The sequence below is a fragment of the Callorhinus ursinus genome, unplaced genomic scaffold (assembly GCF_003265705.2).
Source record: "Callorhinus ursinus isolate GAN/ISIS: 27379988/994484 unplaced genomic scaffold, GSC_fseal_2.0 scaffold4, whole genome shotgun sequence".
In the NCBI taxonomy this organism is placed as follows: domain Eukaryota; kingdom Metazoa; phylum Chordata; class Mammalia; order Carnivora; family Otariidae; genus Callorhinus; species Callorhinus ursinus.
The window spans coordinates 142,644,214-142,669,490 of record NW_027397066.1 but is presented as its reverse complement, the minus strand read 5'-3'; the positions used below and the strand labels follow the sequence as shown (position 1 = coordinate 142,669,490).

Here is a 25,277-nt window from a genome sequence, read left to right as displayed (position 1 = left end):
TAGACTGGCAGGAGTGGGGTATTCCAGGCTGACTCGCACTCGACTAGAATACCTGCTTCTTTGAGTTTGGCCAGATGTTCTTGGATGCCGATCTTAGCTTCTTGTGGAAGGGGGTATTGCCTTTGCATCTGAGGTTGGGCTCCTGGGATCAGTTCAACAATGATAGGGTCCTGATTCCGGGCTAGTCCAGGTGGGTTGTTTTCAGCCCATACTGAGGGAAGACGAGTCTGAACTCTGGCGAGCTGCTCGGTTGGGCTTGGGCACAGAATAGCCTCCATTCTTCTTCCCTCAGTGTGGTAATTGCTAGTACCAGAGACCCCATCTCCTCTTGCCTTGGGTTCAGTCAGAGGCTTGTGTGTCCAGTGGGCTTAAAGGTTATCTGAGCCCTAAGCTTAGAGAGTATGTCTCAGCCCAGGAGAGGGGTGGGGCAATCAGGCAGATAAAGGAATTCATGTCAGACCTTGTGGCCCCCGAGTTCACACTGGCGAGCCTGGCAAAAGGGCTTTGTATTGCCCATGTCCTGGTGGCCCTGAGGATGGTTGCAGTCCTTTAGCTGAAAGGAGCCACTGGGGAGGTGACAACAGAGTGCTCAGCCCCAGTATCAACCATAATGGTCACTGGCTGGCCCCCCACCTTCATTCTGATCATGGGCTCATGGGGGCCAAGAAAGAAAGAGCCTGGCCCCCCTCAGTCTGAGTCCATTCCCGCAAGGCCTATGGGGTCCTCCTCTCGGGGTTCTTCCTTGTAGCGGCTGGGCTTCTCAGCCTTTCCCCTGTTGGGACATTCATTTTCCCAATGCCCTTTCTCCTTATAGCAGGCAACTCTCTTGCCATGGGGGTTCTGGGTCTCCCCCCTTTTTGGTGGTCGGGGTCTCCCTGCCTTTGTGTTGTCCTTTTCTTTCAGGGTGGCGGCGAGGAGGCTGACTTTCTTTTTCATCTTTTTGTCGGCTTCCCATTCGGCTGTGACCTCCCTGCTCATGTAGACCTTATTGGCAATCTCTGTTAGCTGGGTGATATTCGTCCTGGTGAAACCCTCTAGTTTCTGAAGTTTTTTTCTGATGTCTGGGTGGCCTGAGCCATGAATCAGTGTTTACCATCTGTTGGCTTTCCTGTGCCTTGGGGTCAAATGGAATGTATATCCTGTAGGCTTCACGTAGTCTTTTGTAGTAGTCCCCGGGGGACTCCCCTGGTTGTTGAGTGACCGAGGATACCTTAGTCATGTTCATGGGTTTCTTAGCTCCTGCCCGGATTCCCCAGAGGAGGGCCTCCTGATGCCAGCAGATGTGGGCCTGTCCCTTGGTTGTGGTGAAGTCCCATGCTGGGTGCTCTTTGGGTGCAGCCGTATTAGCCCAGGCAGCAGGGTTGATTACTCCCACTGGTCTTCCTGGTACTGCCGTGCACCTTTCATTATTCTCCTACTTTCCTCTCTGTTAAATAGGGTGCAGAGTAACTGTTGGCAGTCTTCCCAGGTTGGCCTCGGTCTGGGGGTGCCAGTTGATCCTCTGGGCCTGGGGGCGCCAGTGGATCCTCTGGGCCTGAAAGCACAGGTGAGACTGATGGCGGCAGAGTGTCTGGAGCTGAAGGACCAGGTGTAGACGGTCTTGGAGGTATGTACTGTCGGGGCAGGGTCGGTTCCCACTCGGAATGTCTGGCTAGGATTTGTGGAGACTGGGTCTTTTGCTGATTTTCTTTAGGTCACTTGGATGAGGTGATTAAGACCCTGCCCTGTCCCTGCCTATTGCAAGTGAATCGCACCCAGTGGGGGGAAGGTCTAGGCAATTCCTAGCCAGGGGTCAATGTACACAAACTGGTCAGGGTGTCCTGGTTCTTCTGTTAAGACTCACCATACTTGATGAATCATTGGGACATCCAGTGTCTCTTCTGAAGGTCACCCGACATCAAAGGTGGGCCATTCCAATTTGCATAGGGTTCTCAACTTGCCAGGGTTCATCCTGACTCCATAGTCTCCCGAAAATCCCTTCTTGAAATTTTTGATCATGGTCTCTAGAACCATAGGTTTTCCCTGCCCTGACCCCATGGTGATGTCCCTGTGTGCGGTGGTGCAGAGACAGACAAAGGCAGGGATGCCTCCTGAGGTGAGGAGACCAATCAGATGCCCATCTGGCTGTGTCCCAAAGGAGCTTAAGTGAGGCTTGGCCATAGCGGTCTCAGCATTGTGACTTACGATCTGAAACAATTCTGATGCCGCCATAGACGGCATGCCATTCACCATGGAATTGCAGATGGGCCCACTCAGACTCCATAGGCTTCTGGGGAATTTAAGGGTGCCCACCCGTGGAGTCACAGAATCAGTCTGCTTGAGCAAGCCAGGTCAGAGTGCACATTCACTCACACATTCACTCCAGAAGTTATTACATTCCCTCTCTGGGAATCCCTACTTGTGAGACCTCTAAGGTCTCTGGGGGGTGATCAGGCTCCCCTTCCACCCTGACGGGCAGGCCTATCTGGGTCCTGGGGCCCTAGGCCTTACCATAATCTGATGTCAGGACCAGGTCCTCACCTGTCAAGTCTCCTGGAGTCTGGCGGGAACAGCGGAGTGGGGCTGGCCCGAGGCGACCAGGGTAGGAGGCTGCCGAAAATTAGGCAGGGTGTGCCTTCTCCCTTATGATCTCTCATTCTGTCACTGCCCCGCTGTTGCCCCCAAACCGGTGGCAACAATGGGCCAGCGTGGTTGGGTTTCCTGGTCAGGGAACCAAAAGTTACAGAACCTGGACTGGATTGCCTGATGGAGGAACCAAACGGCACTCGGAGATCTTGAATAGGAGGTTTATTTAATGCCGGCGGGCTCAGAAGAGAGTGATCTCCAAAGGTCTGAGCCCCAAGCACAAATAAATAAATAAATTTATACACTTCTACTTCTACATACTGGGCACTCTTGGTGTGTGCGTGAAGTGGGGCAGGGAGAGGAACCCGGATTGGCCATGCGTGGGAAGCAGAACAGAGAGAGAAGAACCCAGAAGAACCCTGAGACAGGTGCTGGGACTCCCTCGTTGGCTCGGTCGACCATCTTAGGACACAGATTTTTCCTTATCATTGGGAGAACTAACATTGCAGACTGGATTTTCTAGATTGATCCAACATAATCACAAGGGTCCTTATTAGTGAAGGAGAGGGGCAGGAGAGTAAGAGACATGTGATATGAGAGAGATTTAACTGATCCTTGCCTGCTTTGAATGTGGAAGGGCTCAAGAACTGTGCAGCAGCTTGTAGAAGCTGGGAAAGGCAAGGAAGGAACCAGCACAGCTCTGACTACACTTTGGTCCAGAACTTTCATAACCAATTTAGGTTGTGTTAAGCCAAAAGTTTGTGGTAATTTGTTACATCAGCATTAGGAAACTAATACAGCTTCTGAGAAAAGGGACAAGTACATAAAAAAGAATGACAAATAATAAGCAATATTTTTTCTTAAGTTTCTGTGAATTGAGGTAAAATTCATATAACATACAATTAATCATTTTAAAGTATATAGTTCTGTGGGCATTTGGTATGGTAAAAATGTGTGAACACCACTTCTATTTAATTGAAACAAATACAATCAGACAATTAGGTTTTTTTTTTCTTTTAATTCCAGCTGGTTAACAGGATCAGGTGATTGTAACTGTTAAATAGAAACTATTTAGAGTTTCTATTAATAAATCCAAGTCATGCGTTTAATTTTGGGGGCTTAAGGGTCAAGCATTAAACCCTTGTGTTTTTCCTCTAAAGTTGGGATTAACAGAACAATTAATGTGGAAGTGATATGGATGAGGCTGAATTAGCATGAGTTGCATTCTCAGTCGAATGTGGCTTATAAAACATAGCCCCAAGTGAAACTGCAATTACCTGTCCCCTAAATAAAACAGGAATGTCCCCCTCCTTAGATTCTGTCTTCTACGTTACTACATAATAGGGAAAATACAAGGGTGTATCTTCTTAGGAGGAGGGGGGTCTGAAATAGAAAGACAAAGAGAAAGGGACAGACAGAAAGACTGACAGAGGAAGACACAAAGAAGTGTGTGTAGGAAAGGCAGAGCTACATAAGGAGAGAGAAACAAAGACAGATATAGAGACAGACAATCAGGGAGAGAGAAGTAGGGAGAGATAACCAACAACATCAGTGTCCCCTGCTAGAAATGATGAATCTTCGGAGCCATCTCAAAACTAGTGAGTCCAAAATACACAAACATTTGAGAAGCCCTGCTCTAAGTCTTTTTTTTTTTTTTCATTTTAAAGAGTTTTATTACACGATGTTAATATTCAGGACACTTCAGAGCACCTTATACTTCTAATCAGATATTTGGTAACTGGTTTTAAAGTGTTACTTGAGTATTTTTCTCATACTGGCTTTCAGTCAAAAATACTACTTAGTGATTGTTTAAGAGATGTTAATTTGATTAAACAGTTATCCTTAGTAACCTGAGACATCAATCCATGGATAGCTTCTATGGTAGTTTTATAGCTGTTTCTTGTAGCTTTGGCAAGTTTGTCTTCCGACTTTCTGTCATGTGTTTCTAAACCCAACATGAAACTCCCTCGTCCCAGCTGGGCTTCTGACTGTTCTAATTTTTCAGACAAATCAAAGACCTGACCAGTGGTATAGTCTGCATTAGTAAGCAAACTAGAGGAACTCAGCATATTCACCCAGTATTTATTCCACAAAAGCTCAAGCAATTTGCGATCCAATGAGGATTTGAAATATGAGACTTCTAAGGCATAATATGGTTTGCAATGTACACCAAAGTCTTCTATTTTATTAAGTGGGATAGTCTGGTACTCAGAAGGTTCTTTATCAGGGGGTTTGTAGCCCTTTGGGTATGTCCTAAAGGCTTCAAGATTCACTTTTTCTGCAGATATTGTTCTTGTTGGGTCAATTACTACGGCTATGAATGGTGCCTGGAACTGCTGCTTGAGCATCTGAGCACTAACATCAACCCCAGAAAGCCAGCAGCCATAGCCAGGATGGCTGTGATACCAGCCAATTGCATTTTCAAGGCCACCAACCTGTTTGGCATTTTCTATATACGCAGCCATGTACTCATATGCAGCAGCCTGAGCACTTACTCGGGTTTCAGTGCCCTCTACAGGCAAAGCAAAACTGTCCATAATGATCATGGTTTCACCATCCACCTTTCCCAGCATTAAGCCCATCACTTCAAGTTGCCTCCTGATCTAGCATGCATCACCATTTTCAGTAGAGCCAATGCTGAGATGTTGCAGTACTTAAAGTAATGGTGACTCGCTAGGTTCCGGGGTGTGGGCTTCGGACCCTTCCCACCACAGGTGCAAACTCGTACTAGTCTCGGAAGGTAGCCATGACTTGCTATAAGTCCTTTGAGGGTAGTTTGTGTTTGTTTATTTTTATGATCCTTACACCTAAAAATGGTATATGGTACAGAGTAGAAACTCAATAAACATATATAAAATACTTTAATTTTTTAAACTAATGTAAGAACCACTTTGTTTACTGCCCCACATGATTGGGAGCAATGACATAGCCAGCCCCCCTAGACTCCTGACAGCATGTCCATAGCACTTTGATAGGAAATAAATTCTAATGACTACTCATATCATTTGCCCAAATCAGACAATTACATCCTGAAAAACAGTTTAAGAAAAAATAGGGGTGTATGGAAAGGGGAAGAAAAAGCGCTATTACTGTTATGTGTATCTCATACCAATATAAGTTTGTGGGCTCACAAGTATTTTTTCAAGAAAAATGGATTAAAAATGCAGTATATTTCTGAGGTTATAAAAGTAACTATGTAGCTTCAAATTTTGAATAAATTAGAGATATATTTTCTCTGGTTTCAAAAATAGTTTTGCTATTTTAAGTACTGGCATTTTTACTGATTTTATTTGGTCATTTAAAGTTTGGAGCATCTTAATATACTGAACATTTGACAATATTTCATTAAAATGTATTGGCTTATTGCTTTAGTTTGCTATATGTAAGCAAAGAAAAATGCTAACCAAGCTAAAATTTCTGCATACCCACAGGCCATGTTACAAACAGTTGATGTGAATGTAAACAATGTATCCACTGAATGCTTACATATTGGACTTCTACAAACATGGTTCCCTGTTAGCACTGATTGAGGGTAATTTTTATGACCTTTTCTATTTTAACATTCTTTACAGACATATTTGCTTAATTAATGTTTAATGTGGTATGACATTATGACGTGAGAATAATTTTAAGATGCAATAATTTTAGAGGTCATTAATATCTAAATTATTTTAGACTTTTTAAAATACGATTTACTACTGTTATTATTGTGGTGAAGTTTACATAACATTAAATAAAATAAACCACTCTGAAGAGAATTATTTAACATTTGGTACATTCATAGTTGTGCAACAATTAACTCTATCTAGTTACTAAACATTTTCATTAACTCAAAGGGAAATTTTGTGCCCATTAAGTGGTAACTCCCATTCTCTCATTCCTTCATTCCCGCAACCTCTGGCAACTACCAATCTGTTCTCTGTTTGTATGGATTGACTTACTCTGGATATTTAATATGAATGGAATCACCCAATATAGGTAGCCTTTTGTGTCTGACTTCTTTCACTGTAATATTTCAAGGTTCATACCTGTTACAGCATTAACAGTACTGCACTTCTTTTTATACCTGAATACTATTCTTTTGTATGTTATACACAATTTGCTTATCTAGTTGATGGATATTTGGGTTGTTTCGATTTTGGGTTATACTAAATAGTACTTCTATGAACATACATGTACATATATTTATTTGAGTACTTGCTTTCAATTCCTTGGGTATATGCCTAGGACTACAATGGCTGGATCATATAGTAACCATATGTTTAACTTTTTGAGAAACCTTACCACATCTGTAATTTTCCTTTTTTTAAAAAAAATTATAGCCATTCTAGGTGGTATGAAGTAATATATATCTCATTGTGGTTTTGGTTTGCATTTACCTAAAAACTAACGATGTTGAGCATCTTTTCATGTTATGACACAATGTATATATTCTCTTTGGAAAAGTGCCTATTGAAGTCCTTTACCCAATTCTAATTATGTTGTTCTTTTTGTTCTTGATTTGTAGATATTCTTTGTATATTTTAGATATAAACCCTTACCAGATGTATGATTTGCAAATATTTTCTCCTATAAGGTATCTTTTCCTTTTCTTGTTAATGTTCTTTGGTACACAAAAGTTTTTCATTTTGATGAAGCCCAGTCTGTTTTTTCTTTTGTTGTTCACGCTTTTGGTGTTATATCTAAGGATTCATTTACAAATCCATATTAATGAAGATTTATCCCTACGTTTTCTTTCCTTTTTTTTAAAGATTTATTTATTTTGAGAGAAAGAGAGAGAGAAAGAGAGGGATAGTGGGGGGAGGGGCAGGTAGGGGGAGAGAGAGAGAGAGAGAATTTCAAGCAGATTCCCTACTGAGTACAAAGCCTGAAACAGGGCTCAATCTCATGACCCTGAGATCATGACCTGAGCTGAAATCAATAGTTGGACCCTTAACCAACTGAGCCACCCAGAAACCGCTCTACCTATGTTTTCTTATAGGAATGTTAAGGTTTAGCTGTTAAATCCATTTGAATAAGTTTTGATATATATCACTGATACATTTTGAATAAATTTTGATATATATATATGGCTTTTAAAAAAATTTATTTATTTATTTGACAGAGAGAGAGAGAGTTAGCAAGAGCAGGAACACAAGCAGGGGGGGTGGGAGAGGGAGAAGCAGGCTTCCTGCTGAGCAGGGAGCCCAATGCAGGGCTCGATCCCAGGACCCTGGGATCATGACCTGAGCCGCAGGCAGATACTTAACGACTGAGCCACCCAGGTGCCCCTATATATGGCTTTTAAAACAGGGAAGTGTCTCTTACAAATTTGTTCTTTGTATTCAACATTGTTTTGGCTATTCAATGTCCTTTGAGGTTCCATTTAATTCAAGGATTCTTTTCTACTTCTACAAAAGGGGCTATGGGAATTCTGCTGGGGATTGCAATGAATCTATAGATTCATTGGGTAGCGTTGTCATTTTATCAATATTAACTCTCCCAATCCATAAACAAAATGTGTACTTCCATTTTTTAACTCTTCTTTAATATCTTTCAGCAATGTTGTAGTTTTCAGCGTACAAGTCTTTATTTATCCTTGGATAAATTTATTCTTAAGTATTTTATTTTTTTTGGTGCTATTATAATGGGATTTTTTTCTTTAATATACTTTTCAGGAAATACCTTGGTTGTGTGTAGAAACACAACTGATTTTTGAGTGTTATTATTGAACTCTACAACTCTAAAATTTATTAGCTCTAATACTTATTTTGTGGATTCTTCAGGGTTTTCTATATATGGGATCATGTCATCTGTGAGGTGTTTAGCTTTCTCCTTTCCAATTTGGATGCCTTCTTTTTTATTCTTCTTACCTAATTGCTCTGGCTAGTACCACCTGTAAAATGTTGAATAGCAATGGTGAAAGCAGACATTCTTGTTTTGTTGCTGATTTTAGGAAAAAGCTTTCAGTCTTTTATCACTATGTTAGCTGTGAGTTCTTCATAAATGTTCTTTCTTGTGTTGAGGAAGTCCTCCTGTATTCCTGGTATGTTGAGTGTTTTTATCGTGAAAAAGACTTTTTTCTAATGTTATCCTGTATTAACTCAGGTGATCATGTAGCTTTTTTTCTCACCTTCATCTATTAATGTAGTATATTACATTGATTGATTGTCTTATGTTGAATCACTCATGCATTCTTGGATAAATCCCACTGAGTTATAGTGTATAATCTTTTAAACATGCTGTTGGACTCTATCCTTGTATTTTGTTGAGGATTTTGCATCTATATTTATAAGGGATATTGGTGTGTACTTTTCTTGTGATGTCTCAGTCTGAATTTAGTATCAGGCAATACAGGGCTCCTAGAATAATGAGTTAGGACATATTTATTCCTCTTCTGTGTTTTGGAAGAATTTGAAAAAGATTGGTACTAATTCTTCTTTAAATGTTTAGTAGAATTTGCCAGTGTAGCCAGCTGGTCTGGACTTTTCTCTTTTGGGAGGTTCTTGATAACTGATTCAATTTCTTTGAATTCTTATTAGATTTTCTATTTTGAGTTGGCTTTGATAATTTATGTATTTCTAGGAATTTGTCCATTTAATCTGGATTATATATATATTTTTTGGTGTACTGTTAGCTGTTCATAGTACTCCTTATAATCCTTTGTATTCCTGTAGCATCAGTAGTAATATCCCCATGTTCTTTCTGATTTTATTTATTTACATCTTTTTTATTTTCTCTGTCAATCTAGCTATGTTTGTCAATTTTGTTGATTTTTTTCTGAGATCCAAATTTTGTTTTATTGAGCTCTCTATTGTTTTCCTGTTCTCTGTTTTATCACCAACTAATCTTTTTTATGTCCTTCCTTCTGCTAGCTTAGATTTTAGATTACTTTCCTTTTTCTAGTTCTTTAGGGTATGAATGAATGAAATGAAAATGAAAATGAAAAAAGCATTAACTGGTATAAATTTCCTCTGAGCACTGTTTTCTCTGTGTCCCATAAGTTTTGGTATGTTGTGCTTTAATGTCATTTATTTCTGAGTGTTTCCTAATTTTCCTGGGATTTTTTTCTCTGACCCATTGTCTGCTGTTTAATTTCCATATATTTGTCAATTCTCCAATGCCCCTTCTTAAGCTATATGATTTTTAATCATATAAATTTAAGCTTATGGGATTAGTTTAACCTTCTTAATCTTAATGATTTTTAGCTTCACTCCTTTATGGCCTGAAAAGATACTTTGTATGACTTAAGTATTTTTAAATATATTGAAACTTGTTTTGTGGGCTAACATATGATGTCTTCTGGATAATATTTGTACATGTTCTGCTTTTGTTGGGTATGTTGTCCATTGGGTCTAGTTGGTTATGGTGTTGTTTAAGTTAGTTATTTCCTTACTGATTTTCTATCTAAACGTTCTATCTATTATTGGAAGTAGGGTATTGGAGTCTTTATTATTTTAGAACTGTCAGTTTCTTCCTTCCATTCTGTTAATGTTTACTTCATATATTTGAGGGTTCTTTTATGGGGGGTTTATATATTTTTAATTGTTATATCTTCTAGCTGAATTAAACCTTTTATCAATATATAATGTCTTTTTAAAATCTCTTGTAACAGTTTTTTTTTTTAAATTTATTTTTTTATTCCAGAGAGAGAGAGAGGGAGAGTGGGATGGGGGGTGGAAAACAGAGGGAGAGGGACAGAGAGAGTCCCAAACAGACTCCTCCCTGCTGAGTGTAGAGCCCAGTGTGGGGCTTAATCTCACAATTCTGAGATCATGACCTGAGCCAAAATCAAGAATTGGACGCTTAACTGACTGAGCCACCTAGGCACCCCCTCTTGTAACAGTTTTTGACTTAAAATCTATTTTGTCTGATATTAGGGTAAGCTACTCAGTTCTCTTTTATTTGCTATTCGTATGGAATATGTTTTTCCATCGTTTCACTTTTAACATCTTTGTGTTTTTGGATTCGAAGTGAGTCTCTTACAGTCAGTATATAGTCAAATCATGTTTTTTTTTTTAATCCATTCTGCAATCTTCATCTTTTGATCTATTTACATTTAATCTATTTTACATATAAAATAATTACTGATTATGAAGAACTTACTTTTGTTGTTTTAATATTTGCTTTTTATAAGTTTTATGCCTTTGTCTTGTTTGTTTCTCAGGGATAGTTTCCAGTAATTTCATCTGTTAATTAGTATACTTTTATGTTTTTTCATGCTTCATAAATTTTTTTGAGAATTGTATGTTTTGAATATTATGATGCAGTAATTCTAGAATTTTTTTTTCTTCTTAACATTTGTTTTTGTTTCTAGCTGTTCACTGTAGCTGTAGTTTAGTGGCTTTTCTAAACAATTTTTTAATGTCTATATTCTTCATCATGTGTGGTCTCTGAAGTTCCTGCTTCTTTAGCTTGTATTCTGGCACTGTTTTGACAGAGATTTCTTTGAACACAGGAATGAGCAAGAATGAGAGAAGAAGAGGGGGAGAAGGAGGAATTAAGAAAAATATTTCTCCCACATTTTGTAGCTTGGCTTTGTGCTGGGATGCCCTTTCAATATTTAGATGATTTACAACTCTGCCTCGCCCTTCACTTTCTGCTTGGACTAATCCTAGAGTCCAGTCAATTGAAAGCTTAGGATCTTCTCAAGTGTTTTTAGCCATGTGTCCTGCCTTAGGCATGTGCATGGCTTTCTAAATCCCCCTATGTATGGGGAATGTATAGATTTCCCAAATCTTCTTCACAGGTTTTCATTACTTAATTACTTAATTACTGCTTCAACTGTAATCTTTTGCCCTAGACAGCTGCAAGTGGTTCATTTATCTTACGATTTTTCCTCCTTGAGTGAATTCTGAGTTGGACAAAACAAAGACAAGTGCCTCAACTTGGTCCTTTAAGGAGCTCCCAGACAGAACAGACAGATAAACATATTCTTTGTTAACAAGCCAGATCTGCTTCTTCTAGAACAAGGAACCAGCGGTCCACCTTGGGGATAGGCTGCTGTCTTCAAAACTGTAAGTGAGCTGGGAGGAGGATGGGGAAAGAATAAAAATGCTTTTTTTTGAAAAAAACTTTTCCTATCTTCTGTAACTTTTTTCTTGATTTAGACATAATTACTATTTTCCAGAGTTCTGACAAAGTTAATTCTGACAGTTTTTGCATGATTATTTTTGAAGCTTCTGTGGAGGGATGGGCCCTTACAGCAACCTACTCTGCCATTTTCAGTGACATCACATATTTGGCACTGTTGTTAACATATGTGAAATATCTAACTTTGGTGATAATAATATGCTATTATATAAGAACACTAACAGTCATATTTTCTTAGCTAAATTATTAGCCTCTTTACAAATTTAACCTATTTAGGGCTAAACTGAGCGTAGTAAAATACTGAATGCAATGGACATAAACATGTCTCTGCAGCCTTTCCATATCTGATTTTATTTTGTCTCTGGAATGGCCAGCAATTCATTGGTAATTTACTTTCCTTTACCGGAGATTGGTAACACACCGAAAGCAAATTTATTCCTTTAAATTTTTTTTCCCCCATAGGTTAAATATGGGAGATGTTTTTTAATTTAATCAGAGATATTTCACTTGTTATTCAGTCCATCAGGTATAGTAAACATTTGAAGATGATATAAACAGCTAAATAACATTAAACACAAATAACAATGATAATAATTTAGACACTTTTTTACAGGACTTCACTAAGTGAATTATGTAATGGTGAAGATGATAATGTTGTATTGGCATTTAAACAACTAAGTGAAGCATTCAAGACAAAACTTTGGAAAAAAAGACATTGACAATGTTGATCTTTACCCAAGCACTGTGATCCTGGAAAATAGAGATGATCAAGAAATTTCCCCACCCATTTGTGTTTCAGAAAATGGCTTATAACATGGAACCATTCTTTCTTATATGACTCAGATAAGACTTGCAGATGACCCCCTGTTTACCAATAACAGTCCTCAATACACCCTTCAAATTCCTATTCTTTGCCTCATAAATGATTAGTTGAACTGTTTTCCCCTACTGGCCAATCTGGACAAAATGCATGCTAACTTGACTAAACTTTACTCAGGTTTCTTCCCTCACCACAGGTCCCTGGACTTTAATCCACCCTTTAGCTCCTGCTGAAAACTAACTAGAGGCATTCCCGGATCAGCTGTCCCAGATCAACTGTCCAATCTCAGATCAAAGACTGGCAATGTTAACCAAGACATTCCCAGAGGAATTGTCCAATCATACCACAAATTCATCCCATTCCCCCACACCTGATTCTTTCTAGTCTTGTTTATTCATCCCTATAAATTAAAAATCCTTTTCTGGCTGACCCTTGAGATCCCTGTAAACCCATATTCAGAACATTCTCTTTGTTGCAGTAGCCCTTCTTTACCTATTGCAGCTCCTATCCCCACTTATTGCAATAGACTTTTTGAATAAAATCCCTCCCTGTGTAAGTCCAGATTTGTTTTTGATTCAATAACAGCATGCCTTACCAAAGAAATAAAAGGTATTACCTAGCAAAAGTATAAATTTCACAATTTATTGAACTATTTACACAAAAATGTCCTAGCAAGGAAATTTTTTAAATACCTAAATTCTCAGTAGGAATTCTAACATTTTTCTTGTATTAAAACTCTTAACTTAAAAATTATCTGGAAGAATAGCTATGCTAATTATCTCAAATAATTACTACCTTTGACTGAAATGTTAAAGATTTTTTTAAAGATAAAAATTAAAGTCAATTTTAAATGATATGACATCATACATCATAGCAGTAAGTTGAAATCTTGAAAGTGATTTCAGAAGTCTAATTTTTCTTAAATGTTTCATGTTGTGCCCAGTCACTGTGTTCTAAATGTCCTGAATCATTTCACCTCTAAGAAAACAGGTTCTGAATACGTTTTTCACTTCTCCTGAGACTGGTGAAGACAGATCTACAGGGACTGGGCTACAGGTTATTGAAAAAAACCTTCCATGTGGAACAGAGCACTCCTCTCAACTTTGCCAGGTCATCTAGATTTATTGCATGTGTCCTCATTTTCCTAGCTTGACTTCATTAACTGCTGTTTCCTGTGATCTTGGGTTTTGTGTTTTCCCTTATATATATTGGGAGGCTTCTGTTGTGGACTCACCCATCTCTGTTTCTGCCTTTATTCTTGGCTAGTTTGTGGCATCAGTCTAGATTCTCTCCCAAATCTGACCTCAGTATTTTTCCTTTGCTGTTCCTAATTTACTGAATCTTCAGACACACAAGGGGCCAGGCTTTATGGATGGTACAAAGCACATAATAACTTCCAAATGGCTTTGATGCTGATGTTAAGAAAGGAAAACAAAAACAATGAGCAATGACTTTTCTGACATTGCATGGACAAATATTGGGTTGGTTAGGCACTCACATTAAAAAAAAAAAAAATTAGCTAGAGATAAACTGCCTTTACCAGAATGGTTGTCAAATACACACAGCCCCACCTCAAACATGTCTGCACTCACACACAGATCCATACACCAATTTTTACATCCAGGTCTCTTACATATCAAAGCCTGACAAGCATCTATATGGTTGCACTTTGCTGTTTTATATCTTCATTTTCTTTTAAATAAAGGCAGCTTTAGATGTTCACTTTAGTTTTATTGCATTTGTACAAAAATCTTGAAAATTTCTCTAAGGGGGTTGGTCACACACCATGTTTTCCTCTTCCCAAGCATGCTAAGGACAGCTGTGAGCAGATTTTCTTGTTGTAGGGAATTGACAATTCACATTTAAATAAAATATATTTCAATGAAATTGTTTTTATTATTCCATTGTTTCATTATTCCATTTAGTAAATTGCTGATTTGAATGATAAGTACAAATCCAGTCTCATATAGTTTTATCAATAGATTTTTTTTTTGGCTTAGAATGATTTTAAAGATAGAAGAGAAAATATGATTCTATCGTTTTGCTATAATGCATCTAACAAGGCAAACATATCACAAACTCTGTATTTTGACATGTCTGTAAATAAGAGTGCAGTGTCCTCCACATCCTTCTTTTGACTTAGTAGTCTTCAGCATCACCGGCACAGATGGCAAGCAGAGCTTTCTCATAATGCCCTGAAGCAAAATTCTGAAACAAACAATGTATTTGAAATAAAATGTCATAGTATTTCTAAAAAGAAGCATGATTCCTCTGAATTATAATGAGAAAGATCCATGGGCCATTAGCGTTTCCAAAATTGTTGACTCTTTCTATCTAAAGATTTAATATGTTCTGAGAACTATTCCCAGGGGAAGTTATTGAAAAATAATACCATGGTTATAGTCAATAGAATAGGGTTTATATAAAGTTTATTGAATCCTAATGTGTATTTATGAAAAGAATAACTCACAGTAGAATTAAATCTCCTCAACTTTAAAAGCAGTGTCTTAATATTATTGTTATAAATCAGTTGAGAGTCTGTAGGGCAAATTGACAATATGCCTCCAAAGACTTAAAAATGTTTATACTTCCTAGTGCAGTAATTCTACTTCAAGAAATATATCCTAAGGAAATAATGATCAATTATTGAAGAGCACAAAAATGTACACTCAAAAATATAGACAACATTATATAGAATAGTGAAAAAGTAAAAAGCAGTATTTAATAATGTGGGGTAGTTTATGTATTTTTTAACTTATACAGTGGAATACCATGATTCAATAAAAGTATTCCTTTATGTAGTAAACCATATTAATGTTTACATATATTTTTAAAAAGATAGCACCTACAATAACATTTCATTACTGATTGTCTATGGTGGAGAAAAAGGGCAAGTTTTATCTTCTTTTTATGGTCTTCTGTAGTTTCTAAGATTTTCAAGACAATAATAGTAAGAAATAAATGGAATTATAAAACCTATGTTAAAAATCAACTATCATATTAATGTTCTCTCACACAAAGTCATGCAATTACAATTCACTGTTTTAAATGCATATAGTAAAGTTACATTAATTACATGTAGACTTTGAGGTGGCTTGGTTAATTGCAGTATATATGTTAGAATTAGTTTATTTATTTAGAAAATGAGTTATGACATGTATTTCTCAATAAGAAATGTTTATTGCCGCTAAAAGTTTAGGGTTTTGAAGGTAGGTGCAAGGAGAGTTTTATCAAAACAAAGGAATAAAATTTCTCCTAACTGCTGCAATGCCTCTTTTTAGAAAACACTTTGGCTATGCAAAGGCTTACAGGGTCTTCTGTATTTTTATGGTCGTTTGGTCTTTAGGTTGTCAAGTTGCTTCTGGATCACTTTTAATAAACTAAAAAGCTATTTTATGCAATTGAAAATTTCAGTGTAAAGCAATGTGAACAGGTAACAGCCCTTAGCTATGTGCAAATTATAAGGCAAGATTTATTTTCAGGGCCCTGTGCTTGGTTTAATGCTCTGCTGATGCCATCCCTAAATTCTTTATAAGTTTTTGAATGAGAGGTCAAATATTTTAATTTTAGATGGGGTGCCAAAAATTACATATGTAGCCCCAAGGCTTTGCTAGGTTTTATCAAAATCCAGAATAAAATTTAGACATATCAGAATGGGTAGGTTGGTTTGTTTACTTCTGAATCATTGCTGCTTTGCCCTTCAAGGGCTAAAGGGATAGGAGTGCATAGAATTTTACATAACTATCAGTGTTAAGTCCCTCCAAGTTACCAGTTTATGGGATTCGACCTGCTGCGCTGCATTCTATGACAGTATGAGAGCTGAACTGACCTAAGAAGCCTCTTTACAGTTAGTGTGGCCTTACTGCAAAACGTTATTTTTCCTGATACTGATCACGCTTCAAAATTTAACTCACGAAGCACAATTACACAATTAGGGGATGAATGTTTTACATGACTCCATCAACAACTTTTGTTTGAAACACATCGAAGAGAAACAAATTCTGTTACTGAGGTGAAGGGGTTTCCTAACGTAGCCCCCGGTTGACGCACTAAAGGCTGTCTGATGTACCAAAGTAGATCATCTTTGTCAGAATAGTTAGCTTTTTAGACTCCAACATGAAGTTACTTAAATTAAAGCTCTTATTTCAGTTTCAAAAAGGATAAAATCTGGGACAAAATAAATCACGTGTAGGAGATTTACTTTGATGTCATGAAACAGGGATTTTCCGTATCTCTCTTTGTATCGTTTTCTGATGGTCATCAGATCTATTTCGCTTCTGGCGATTAGAATCCTGATTACGGTTTTATTATGGAAACCGAAGTCCTGAAAGATACGGAAGAGGAGAGAAAAAAATTAGAAAACAGTACCTTAAAGTTAATCTATCTAATACAGACTCATCCTCTTTTCTGTGGCCATTTATTCATCCTTTACTCCTCAAACACTGACATGGCGATCGGGGGAGTAGGGGCCCAAGTCTGACTCCGTCCCCTCTGAGACTTCTCCCTCTCTCATACGGTGTACATACGGTGAAGTATTCTACCTATTTGACTTCTTTCCTTTGCTTTACTTATGTATTTTGTTGAAGTATAATTGACATACTATTGCCTCTTAGTTCCAGATGTACGTCACAGTGATTCAGTATTTTTATACGTTACAAAATGATCCCCATCGATCTAATTTCTTACCATACAGTTTTTCGCCAAACATTTATTACAATATTATTGACTACATTCCCTATGCTGTATATCACCATGATTTATTTATCTTATAACTGGAAGTTTGTACCTCTTAATCCCCTTTAGCTATTTTGCCTGTTTCTCCACCCCTCTCCCTCAGTGACCAATAGTTTGTTTCCTGTATCTGTAAGTCTGTTTCTGCTTTGTTTATTCATTTGTTTTGTTTTTTAGCTTCTACACATAAATGAAATAATATGCTATTTGTCTTTCTTTGACTTATTTCACTTAGCATAATACCTTCTAGGTCCATCCATGTTGTTGCAAATGGCACGATTTCATTCTTTTTAATGGCTGAGTAATATTCCTGTGTGTGTGTGTGTGTGTGTGTGTGTGTGTGTGTGTGTGACAGTCTTTATTGATGTACACATAGGTTATTTCTTGGCTATTGTACATAATACTACAATGAACATGGAGGCACTTATATCTCTTCAAATTGGTGTTTTTGTTTTCTTTGAGTAAATACTCAGAAGTGGAATTGCTGGATTCTATTTTTGAGTTTTTCAGGAAACTCAATACTGTTTTTCATATTGACTGCACGAATTTACATTCATACCAACAGTATATGAGGATTCTCTTTTCTCCACATTCTTGCCAACACATGTTATTTTTTGTCTTTTTGATAATAGCCAGTCTGGCATGTGTGATATCTCACTGTGGCTTTGATTTGCATGGCCCTGATGATGAGTGATGTTGAGCATCTTTTCATGGGCCTGTTGGCCAGTTGCCTGTGGTGGGACTGCTGAAGCTGGTGTGGGTCAGGGGCCCGGGGCATGCTGGGGCCACCCTAGCAGGCTGGGTAGAGCATCTGGACCCTGTTTCTGTCTCTGCTATCAAGGTGGAGGGGGATTGTGAAAATTGGTGCTCATTCACACATAAGACCCTAGAGAGGCTTCCCACAGTTCCTCACCCATTTGGTGGATGTTTTAAGGTTAATGAATGAATTTCCTTTACTTATAGTCTAGTTGCCCTTTAAACTGCTGTGTCTTCACTGTGCCCAGGGCAGGTGAGTCTGTGCACGGGGACCTCAGTGATATCCCTCCCTATTATAGGTCTTTGTGTAGAGGTTACTATGTCTCCAACTCTCCTATCCTTCTCTATGCGGACCCTTCATTATTTGTTGTGCAGAAGCTGTTCAGCTTTCAGTTCTTCAGGCGGAATTGCTCTATATGTAGGTGTAGATTTGGTGTGTCAGTTGGAGGAGGTGAGTTCAGGGGCTTCCTACATCAGCATTTGGGCCCCCTTTCTATGTTACTTCTTAAATGTCCCATATCTATTTCCAGTGTAACTGCCTTGATGCTGGCCCATATCCTTTCACCCTGATTCTGCAACAGTTCCTTTTAGCCCCTGGCCAACCCTCACACTCTCTCCTTCCTGATTCTGCAACAGTTCCTTCCTTTTAGCCTGGTGTCCCTCACACTACATTATAAAATACAAATCTGATCATGTGCTCTTTCTAGGTAAAAATTCTAGGCCAGGGAGGGAGGTGGGTTTTGAATTATGTTAGATGAACTTTGATATGCCTGAGTGAGACAGCAATTACATTTTTATTTTACAGTCTATTACTAAAAATTGTAAAAATAAAAATTCCAGGTATTTGAAATATTTTTGGATTTAAACTCAAATACTGAAAAATACAAAAATAAATTTTTGTATACTAGCTCCAGAAAAAATATTGCTTTATAAACCAATTTCAACTTGTCTTTTCAAATGGAGTAATGGGGACATCCAGTGGCCAGTGAGCATAGTGTAAATATATATATACATATATATATGTATATCTATATTTGAGGATAATAAAATTTTTGATGTCTGAATGTTTTGGATATAGACCTCTAAGCAATCTTTTCACAATTTGATGTGATTAAATTAAATGATTTATCCAAGTTTCCATATTTAGGTTGTATATCATTTACTTAGAGTGCACTAGAGAAAAATACCTGTAGTTTTCTTTGGTTAAGGGTAATATAAACAGCTTTGACCAATATTTTACATTTGAGGTCATTATATATCAAAAATTCAATTATTTAAGTATACAATCCTCCTCTTGTGAGTACATGTATATTCATTTTTGCATTGAAACACACACAGAAGGAATAGAATTTTTATTTATTATTAGAATAAGTAGCCCTCAATTTGGACAGATTTGGAACCAGACTAATTATGTTTATTTCCCCATGGTCATTCACAAGTGAAACTTCATTCTATTTTTTGGAGAAGGACATTGTTGAAATCATTCCATAACATTGTCCAATATATTATTTAAGATTTTTTTAAATCAAGTCAACTTTTTCTGCTTGGAAATAGAAAAAGATAGAAGTGAAGTCTGTGACCACAGGATACATGTGTTTTGAGGATACATAAGTTGGTTCTTGTACATAAATAAAAAATACACTTTACACAAGATATATAATAGAAATATTCTCGACTGTTATCATATTATCCCAGCATGCTAGTTACTTTTAATAAGTTGGTCTGGAAAAATTACTTTGCGGATAAAACATTGACTCTTAAAATTACTGTATTACTGACTTTAAAAAAATAATTTTCACCGAGTTTTTGAAGGTATGATATATGTATAATGGTTTGTATCAGAACTTTCTTTTTCTAAAAATGTGTTATGCACATTATGGATAAAATGCGCATTGTTTCATGCATTTAAGTGTTTGTTTCTTTAAAAATAAATGTACCGAAGGATGTGTGATTGACTATCACACTAAACTATGAACAACATTCTCATTTAATTACAAAATAGATTTAGAGTTTGTTGTTATCAGCCATCTCTTTTTAAAGTACTTTTTAAAATAACACTTTAGGTTTAAAAATAACCACTGCCATTATTTCATGTTTTTAAATTTCAGAAATGTATTAATTTCTTACTAAGGGTTTATAATGTTTTGACATTTCCTGCTTGACACTTTATGTTTTGTACTTGAATTAAGTATGAAATAGGGGTCTTTGGCAAAATACAAAAGCTTTTGGATTTGCCAGTTTATTCATATGCTAAGAAGAGCTAAAGCACATGGGGGAGATAGGTCCCAGGGAGTCATACTTCTCAGGTAACTCAATTTGATGCAGAAAGCAGAGTATTATTTATTTGGTGGTTCTTATTTTGGTGTATAATACATTTTTTTTCCACTTGAGCATATTTTGTTTGAAATGAATATATTTGCATACAAGTTCAAAAATGTTTAAATAATAAAAGTAAACCTAGTGCTTTGAGAAAGTAGACATGATTTTCTGGGGAAATTTTAAAAATATGTGGGTCATACTTACATGGATTGCACTATATAGTCTATAAGCAAAATAGGCTGGTTTGTCTCGAATACAGAGAACTAGGAAAAATCAGAGAAAAAAAAGAAAGTTTGAGAGTGACGATATATATTTTCTTCAGAATTTGGGAAACAATGAAAGCACTTCTTTTTTTCTGTTAAAATCCTGGGAGAGTGAAACTTTTTGAGTCCTATGCGGGATCCCTCATTGTACATTGTAGTGAAATTTCAATATTTAGAATGGTGGTAAAACCATAACCTATAGAAAAAGGTAAAGTAACAATATTATAATGACTCATTCAGATTTTCATTTAGTCTATCTCTTAGAGATCTCTTAGTTCCTTCACAGTGTCTAGTAAAGAAAAATGTGTCCCTTTTATCTGAAAGTTAAATAAAGCTTCAAAGAGACCCAGGTTATCACCACTATTATAGATTTTTATTATTATAGAATTCAATATGCAATTGATTCACTTTCCCGAACACTATTTTTAATCCCTTGTAGACTTATGAATAGATCTGAGGTCTTTCTCTCTTGTTTTTAAAGATTTTTAAATTTATTTGAGAGAGAGAAAGAGAGACAGAGACAGAGAGTGGGTGGGGGAAGGGACAGAGAGAGAGAATCTCAAGCAGACTCCCCATTGAATGTGGAGCCTGCCACATGGGGCTGGATCTCACGACCCTGAGATCATGACCTAAGCCGAAACCAAGAGTCAGATGCTCAACCAATTGAGCAACCCAGGCACCCCAAATCTGAAGTCTCTTAAAAACAAAACAAAACAAAACTGGATGGGCGATAAGGGGCCTGGACCAGTGTTAGGAGTCATCTTACCAAAAGCATTATGGCATTAGAACCACTTACAGCCTAGTGAATTGTTGTACTTGACGGAGGTCAGTTGATGATTATTGACATTCAATAATGTTTATTTGAATAAGTAAATAAGTTAATAAATAAATGAGTAACATATGTGAGGCTATAACTTTTGGGCAAAATAAAGTCATCACAACAGTGCTTTCTCTATAGTTCAAATGATAATTTTAGATTGTAAGACCATGCCTTCATCTTTTACTTTTATTTATAACTGTGAACCTCATAGCACTCTTGAGTCACTGTTAGAATGTGGACACTTTGAGGAGAAGGAGCTTTTGTTGTTTTTGTTGTTTTACTGTTCCATTTGCAGGGACTGAATCAATGGACAGAATAGTAGATCACTCAATAAATGTTTATTGAATAAATGAATGAATCAGTTAAATTGTTTTCTGGTATTTCTCATTTCCATTATTTCCTCTCACCCACTGCTTTGTTTGTGGTATGGTCTATAGTGGAAAGAGAGCTATCTTGAAACTCAGATGACATGAGTTCTTGTCATAACTTTGTTGTTCATTAGTTGATAGACTTTGAAGTACTCAATTAACCTCCTTGGGCCTTTGTTGTTAAATAAGTTGTGATGTGATACGTGGTTATTAAATTATATTGAGAATTAGCCACAATAAATGCACCATATTCTCAGAAAAACACACACATATTCATATATTATATACTATTTTAAGGATTTCATAGAACCCACCAAACCTTTTTAATGGAACCCTCGCTTAAAACTCCTTTACAAACTAAGCTATAAAAATTCTGTTCCCTATAATGATGTAATGTATGGTGATTAACATAACAATAAAAAATTAAAAAAATGCACAGCAATCAAAAAAAAATTCTGTTCCCTACTATCTCCAATGCCCATGTATGTTTGTGCCATTCTAGGAATGGAAAAGCATAATGCACATTTATCCAACAAATATAAGTGATTGCTTGATGTGTCTTCTCTCTGGGGATATTTCACAAAGACCCTTCATTTGTAGTTCCTACAATGTATGCTGTCAAGTCATAGCACAGCACAAGGTACAGCATGGGTAGTTTAATAGTAGTCATTATGGATAGCTACCACTGTTTTCCTCTCTGTGGGAGGATATCTTTCCTTAGGAAAGAGATGGAGGTATGTCTTTCTCACAGTAGCCTGCAGAAATCACTACCGAGTAACAACTTGGTAAATTTTTATGGTAGAACTTACCCCTAAAGGCAAAATATTAAAGATGATGAAAAAAAAACCTCTTCCTCTTGGAGAAAAGGGAGCCATATTTCTAGCGTTTATCTGCTCTTTAACAAGGGAATGGAAATCAGTACATATAAAATGAATTTAAAGGTATGAGATCCCAGTTACCTGAGAGAATATCTGAGAATTCAGTTTCAGAGTATGAAAGTTGAACCAGCTATTAGAGAAGGGTATTTGTTCATTAAAGTTATCAAGTTGCCAGTTTAGTGCATTGTATCAGGAGTTAATGTACTTTCCTCTATAGAGTTAACATCCTTACTAAATAATTAAATTCTGGGGAAAGTGACTCAATGAAGAGCAAAGTCATGCATCTTTAATTCAATCAAGCTAATCGGCATTTATTGTGGAATGAAAGGTCTGCTGTACACCAAGTAAATTATTACTTACCAATTGCAACTAGCAACTCTTGGAAGTATCCATCATAGCATTCATTAATGGCATCTACTATGTCTTGCCCAGAAATATTTTGAAATTCCTGGAAAACTTCAACAAATTGATATAATTCAAAGGAGATTTTGTACATATTATAAATTTAAAATATAAATATTACAAATTTAAAATATAAATATTGATTAGATTGCTACAAATAGTGAAAGTAAATAAAGTATAGGGTACAGGTTGAGTTGGGGTAGGCTGTCTTTTACAATTTTTTATAGCGTTTTATTTATGTAGAAAAAACAAAACAATTTTTTTAACTAAAAGAAACAGAAAAGTATAGAGGTCAAACAATGTGCAAACTAATATGAGTGCACCTCTGAGACAAATATGGCAGCTTCACATAAATCATGACATTAATAATAATCTCCTTGACTTGTAATGGACTAGTTAAACCATGTTTACTATATTCTTTTCAAGAAAACATATAATATGCCTAATAGAAAATAGCTGATTTATTTGAGTAAGTTCTCCATCAGAAACAGAGATGATTTTAAAAGATTCAGTATTTAAAGTTTATGTAATTCAGTTTTTGGAAAAAATAAAATTGTAAGAAAATTTTATTCCTTAGTAATGTCATTAGATGAGACATGTCTGTATAAATGTAATTCAAAATAAGTACCTTTGTGATGACTAGCTTTCCTCTATATGTAATATTTACCTTTTTCTCCCTTCCAATTAACTACCTGCTTCCTATTATACTATCAGTTAAGTAGCTGAAAAGAAACCTGATTAATAATTACCCAGCCACAGTTGTTGATAACTTTTGTTGCACAGGATCATTTGCAGCATGGTTTTGTGTTCCCCTGTCTTCTGCTGACAGGCTTCCCACAGGACCTGAAACATCATACCGCTAGGAAGTAGCCCCATAACCACCCCAGACCATTTTAACAAAGGGTTTTCATAGTCACTTTGAGATCTGGTTCTTGTTACCATTGCATCCTGAGCAGCCAGAGCAGGGTCTGTATATCCTTCCTCTCTGGTTCCCTGTAAAATAAGCACAGGTTTTCCTTTGTAAATTTTCTTAATTAACAACCCATATAGGATTATTGGGACAAAAATCTTTGAACCCCCAAATACATTGGTAATTCCTAAGAAAATTCTATCATTATTTGGAGTTTACATTTGTTGAATACTATATGAAACATAGGTCCTTTTTAAAAATGTGGGTTTTATCTTTTCTTTGCACCAGTGGTCATCTTTCAAAGACGCTGAAATGTTTTTCACTCTTCTGTGCAGTTTCTTCTTCCCATCAAACTGAGCATCCAAGGCCTGGCAGTGGGTAATACAGTTGGATTTAACATTTTAGAGTGAAAATGCAGAGAAAGAATGAGTTAATATTCAGTCTCTGACTTGTCAAATAGGATACATGCAACAATAAAATAATAATGAAATCCAGATTTTGTGGTGTAAGAATATTTTACAAATCTGTATCATGCCCACCACTCCCAACCATTTATCATATAAAGAACAGACATGGCCAAGTTGATCAGAGATGTCCATTGCAAACAGGATGGAAGGAGGGTTAGCCAGTGCAGGAGCTTCTGGTCTCCAAGGATTATGACTATAAGGGGTGGAAGGAAGAGTTAGGAGACATGTGATCAGACAGTTCATTTAATGTTTCCCTTGGGTTGAGATCTGGAGGGAATGCTTTTTTCTCTTCTCTTTTCTTCTTTCTCTTCTCTTCTCTCCCCTTCCCTTCCCTTCCCTTCCCTTCTCCTCTCCTCTCCCCTTCCCTTTTGTTTTCTTTCTTTCTTTCTTTCTTTCTTTCTTTCTTTCTTTCTTTCTTTCTTCCTTTCTTCCTTTCTTCCTTTCTTCCTTTCTTCCTTTCTTCCTTTCTTCCTTTCTTTCTTTCTTCTTTCCTCTCTCTCTCCCTCTCTCTCTTTCTTTCTTCTTTCTTTCCTATGCTGAGAGAACACTGAGAATACAGTGGTTTCTGCTCCCATCATCATTTTGGACTTGGAAATAGCCACATCACAAGGAACTCAGTGATATAGCAAGATCAGGCTGAGGAAAGTCCTAAACACAACTCTTTTGAATTGACCTCAATCCCTAAGTAGCATTAATGCGTCCCAAATTTCTTATTTGCTCCTGATGGAGGAACTTGCATGCTAGCTGAGAACCTGGCTGGGGAGCTTGAAAGATGGAGTCGTTTATGACCATGGCAGGGAGAGACTGTTCCAGTAGCCAAGAGCTATAAAGTAGACCACATTGGTAGACCGTGTGGGACCTAGAACTTAGGGGATTCTTCAGCTCTGGTGAGAGTAAAGATGAGGC

General features: G+C 36.9%; 1 protein-coding gene and 1 pseudogene across 1 annotated transcript in view; both read right to left on the bottom strand.

The window, feature by feature from the left end:
• Positions 1 to 4,242: 4,242 nt before the first annotated feature.
• Positions 4,243 to 12,707, bottom strand: LOC112825873 (COP9 signalosome complex subunit 5 pseudogene; annotated as a pseudogene).
• Positions 12,708 to 14,216: 1,509 nt separating this feature from the next.
• ANXA10 (annexin A10) overlaps positions 14,217 to 25,277 on the bottom strand; it is a 95,360-nt gene continuing 84,299 nt past the window's right edge. Inside the window, exons 7-12 of the mRNA XM_073891235.1 lie at positions 23,934 to 23,987; positions 23,744 to 23,837; positions 22,953 to 23,048; positions 20,468 to 20,526; positions 16,659 to 16,781; positions 14,217 to 14,665 (exon numbers count right to left, since the gene is read on the bottom strand). Coding sequence (XP_073747336.1) covers positions 14,597 to 14,665; positions 16,659 to 16,781; positions 20,468 to 20,526; positions 22,953 to 23,048; positions 23,744 to 23,837; positions 23,934 to 23,987 — 495 coding nt within the window. The 3' untranslated portion in view covers positions 14,217 to 14,596. The remainder of the gene's footprint in view (positions 14,666 to 16,658; positions 16,782 to 20,467; positions 20,527 to 22,952; positions 23,049 to 23,743; positions 23,838 to 23,933; positions 23,988 to 25,277) is intronic.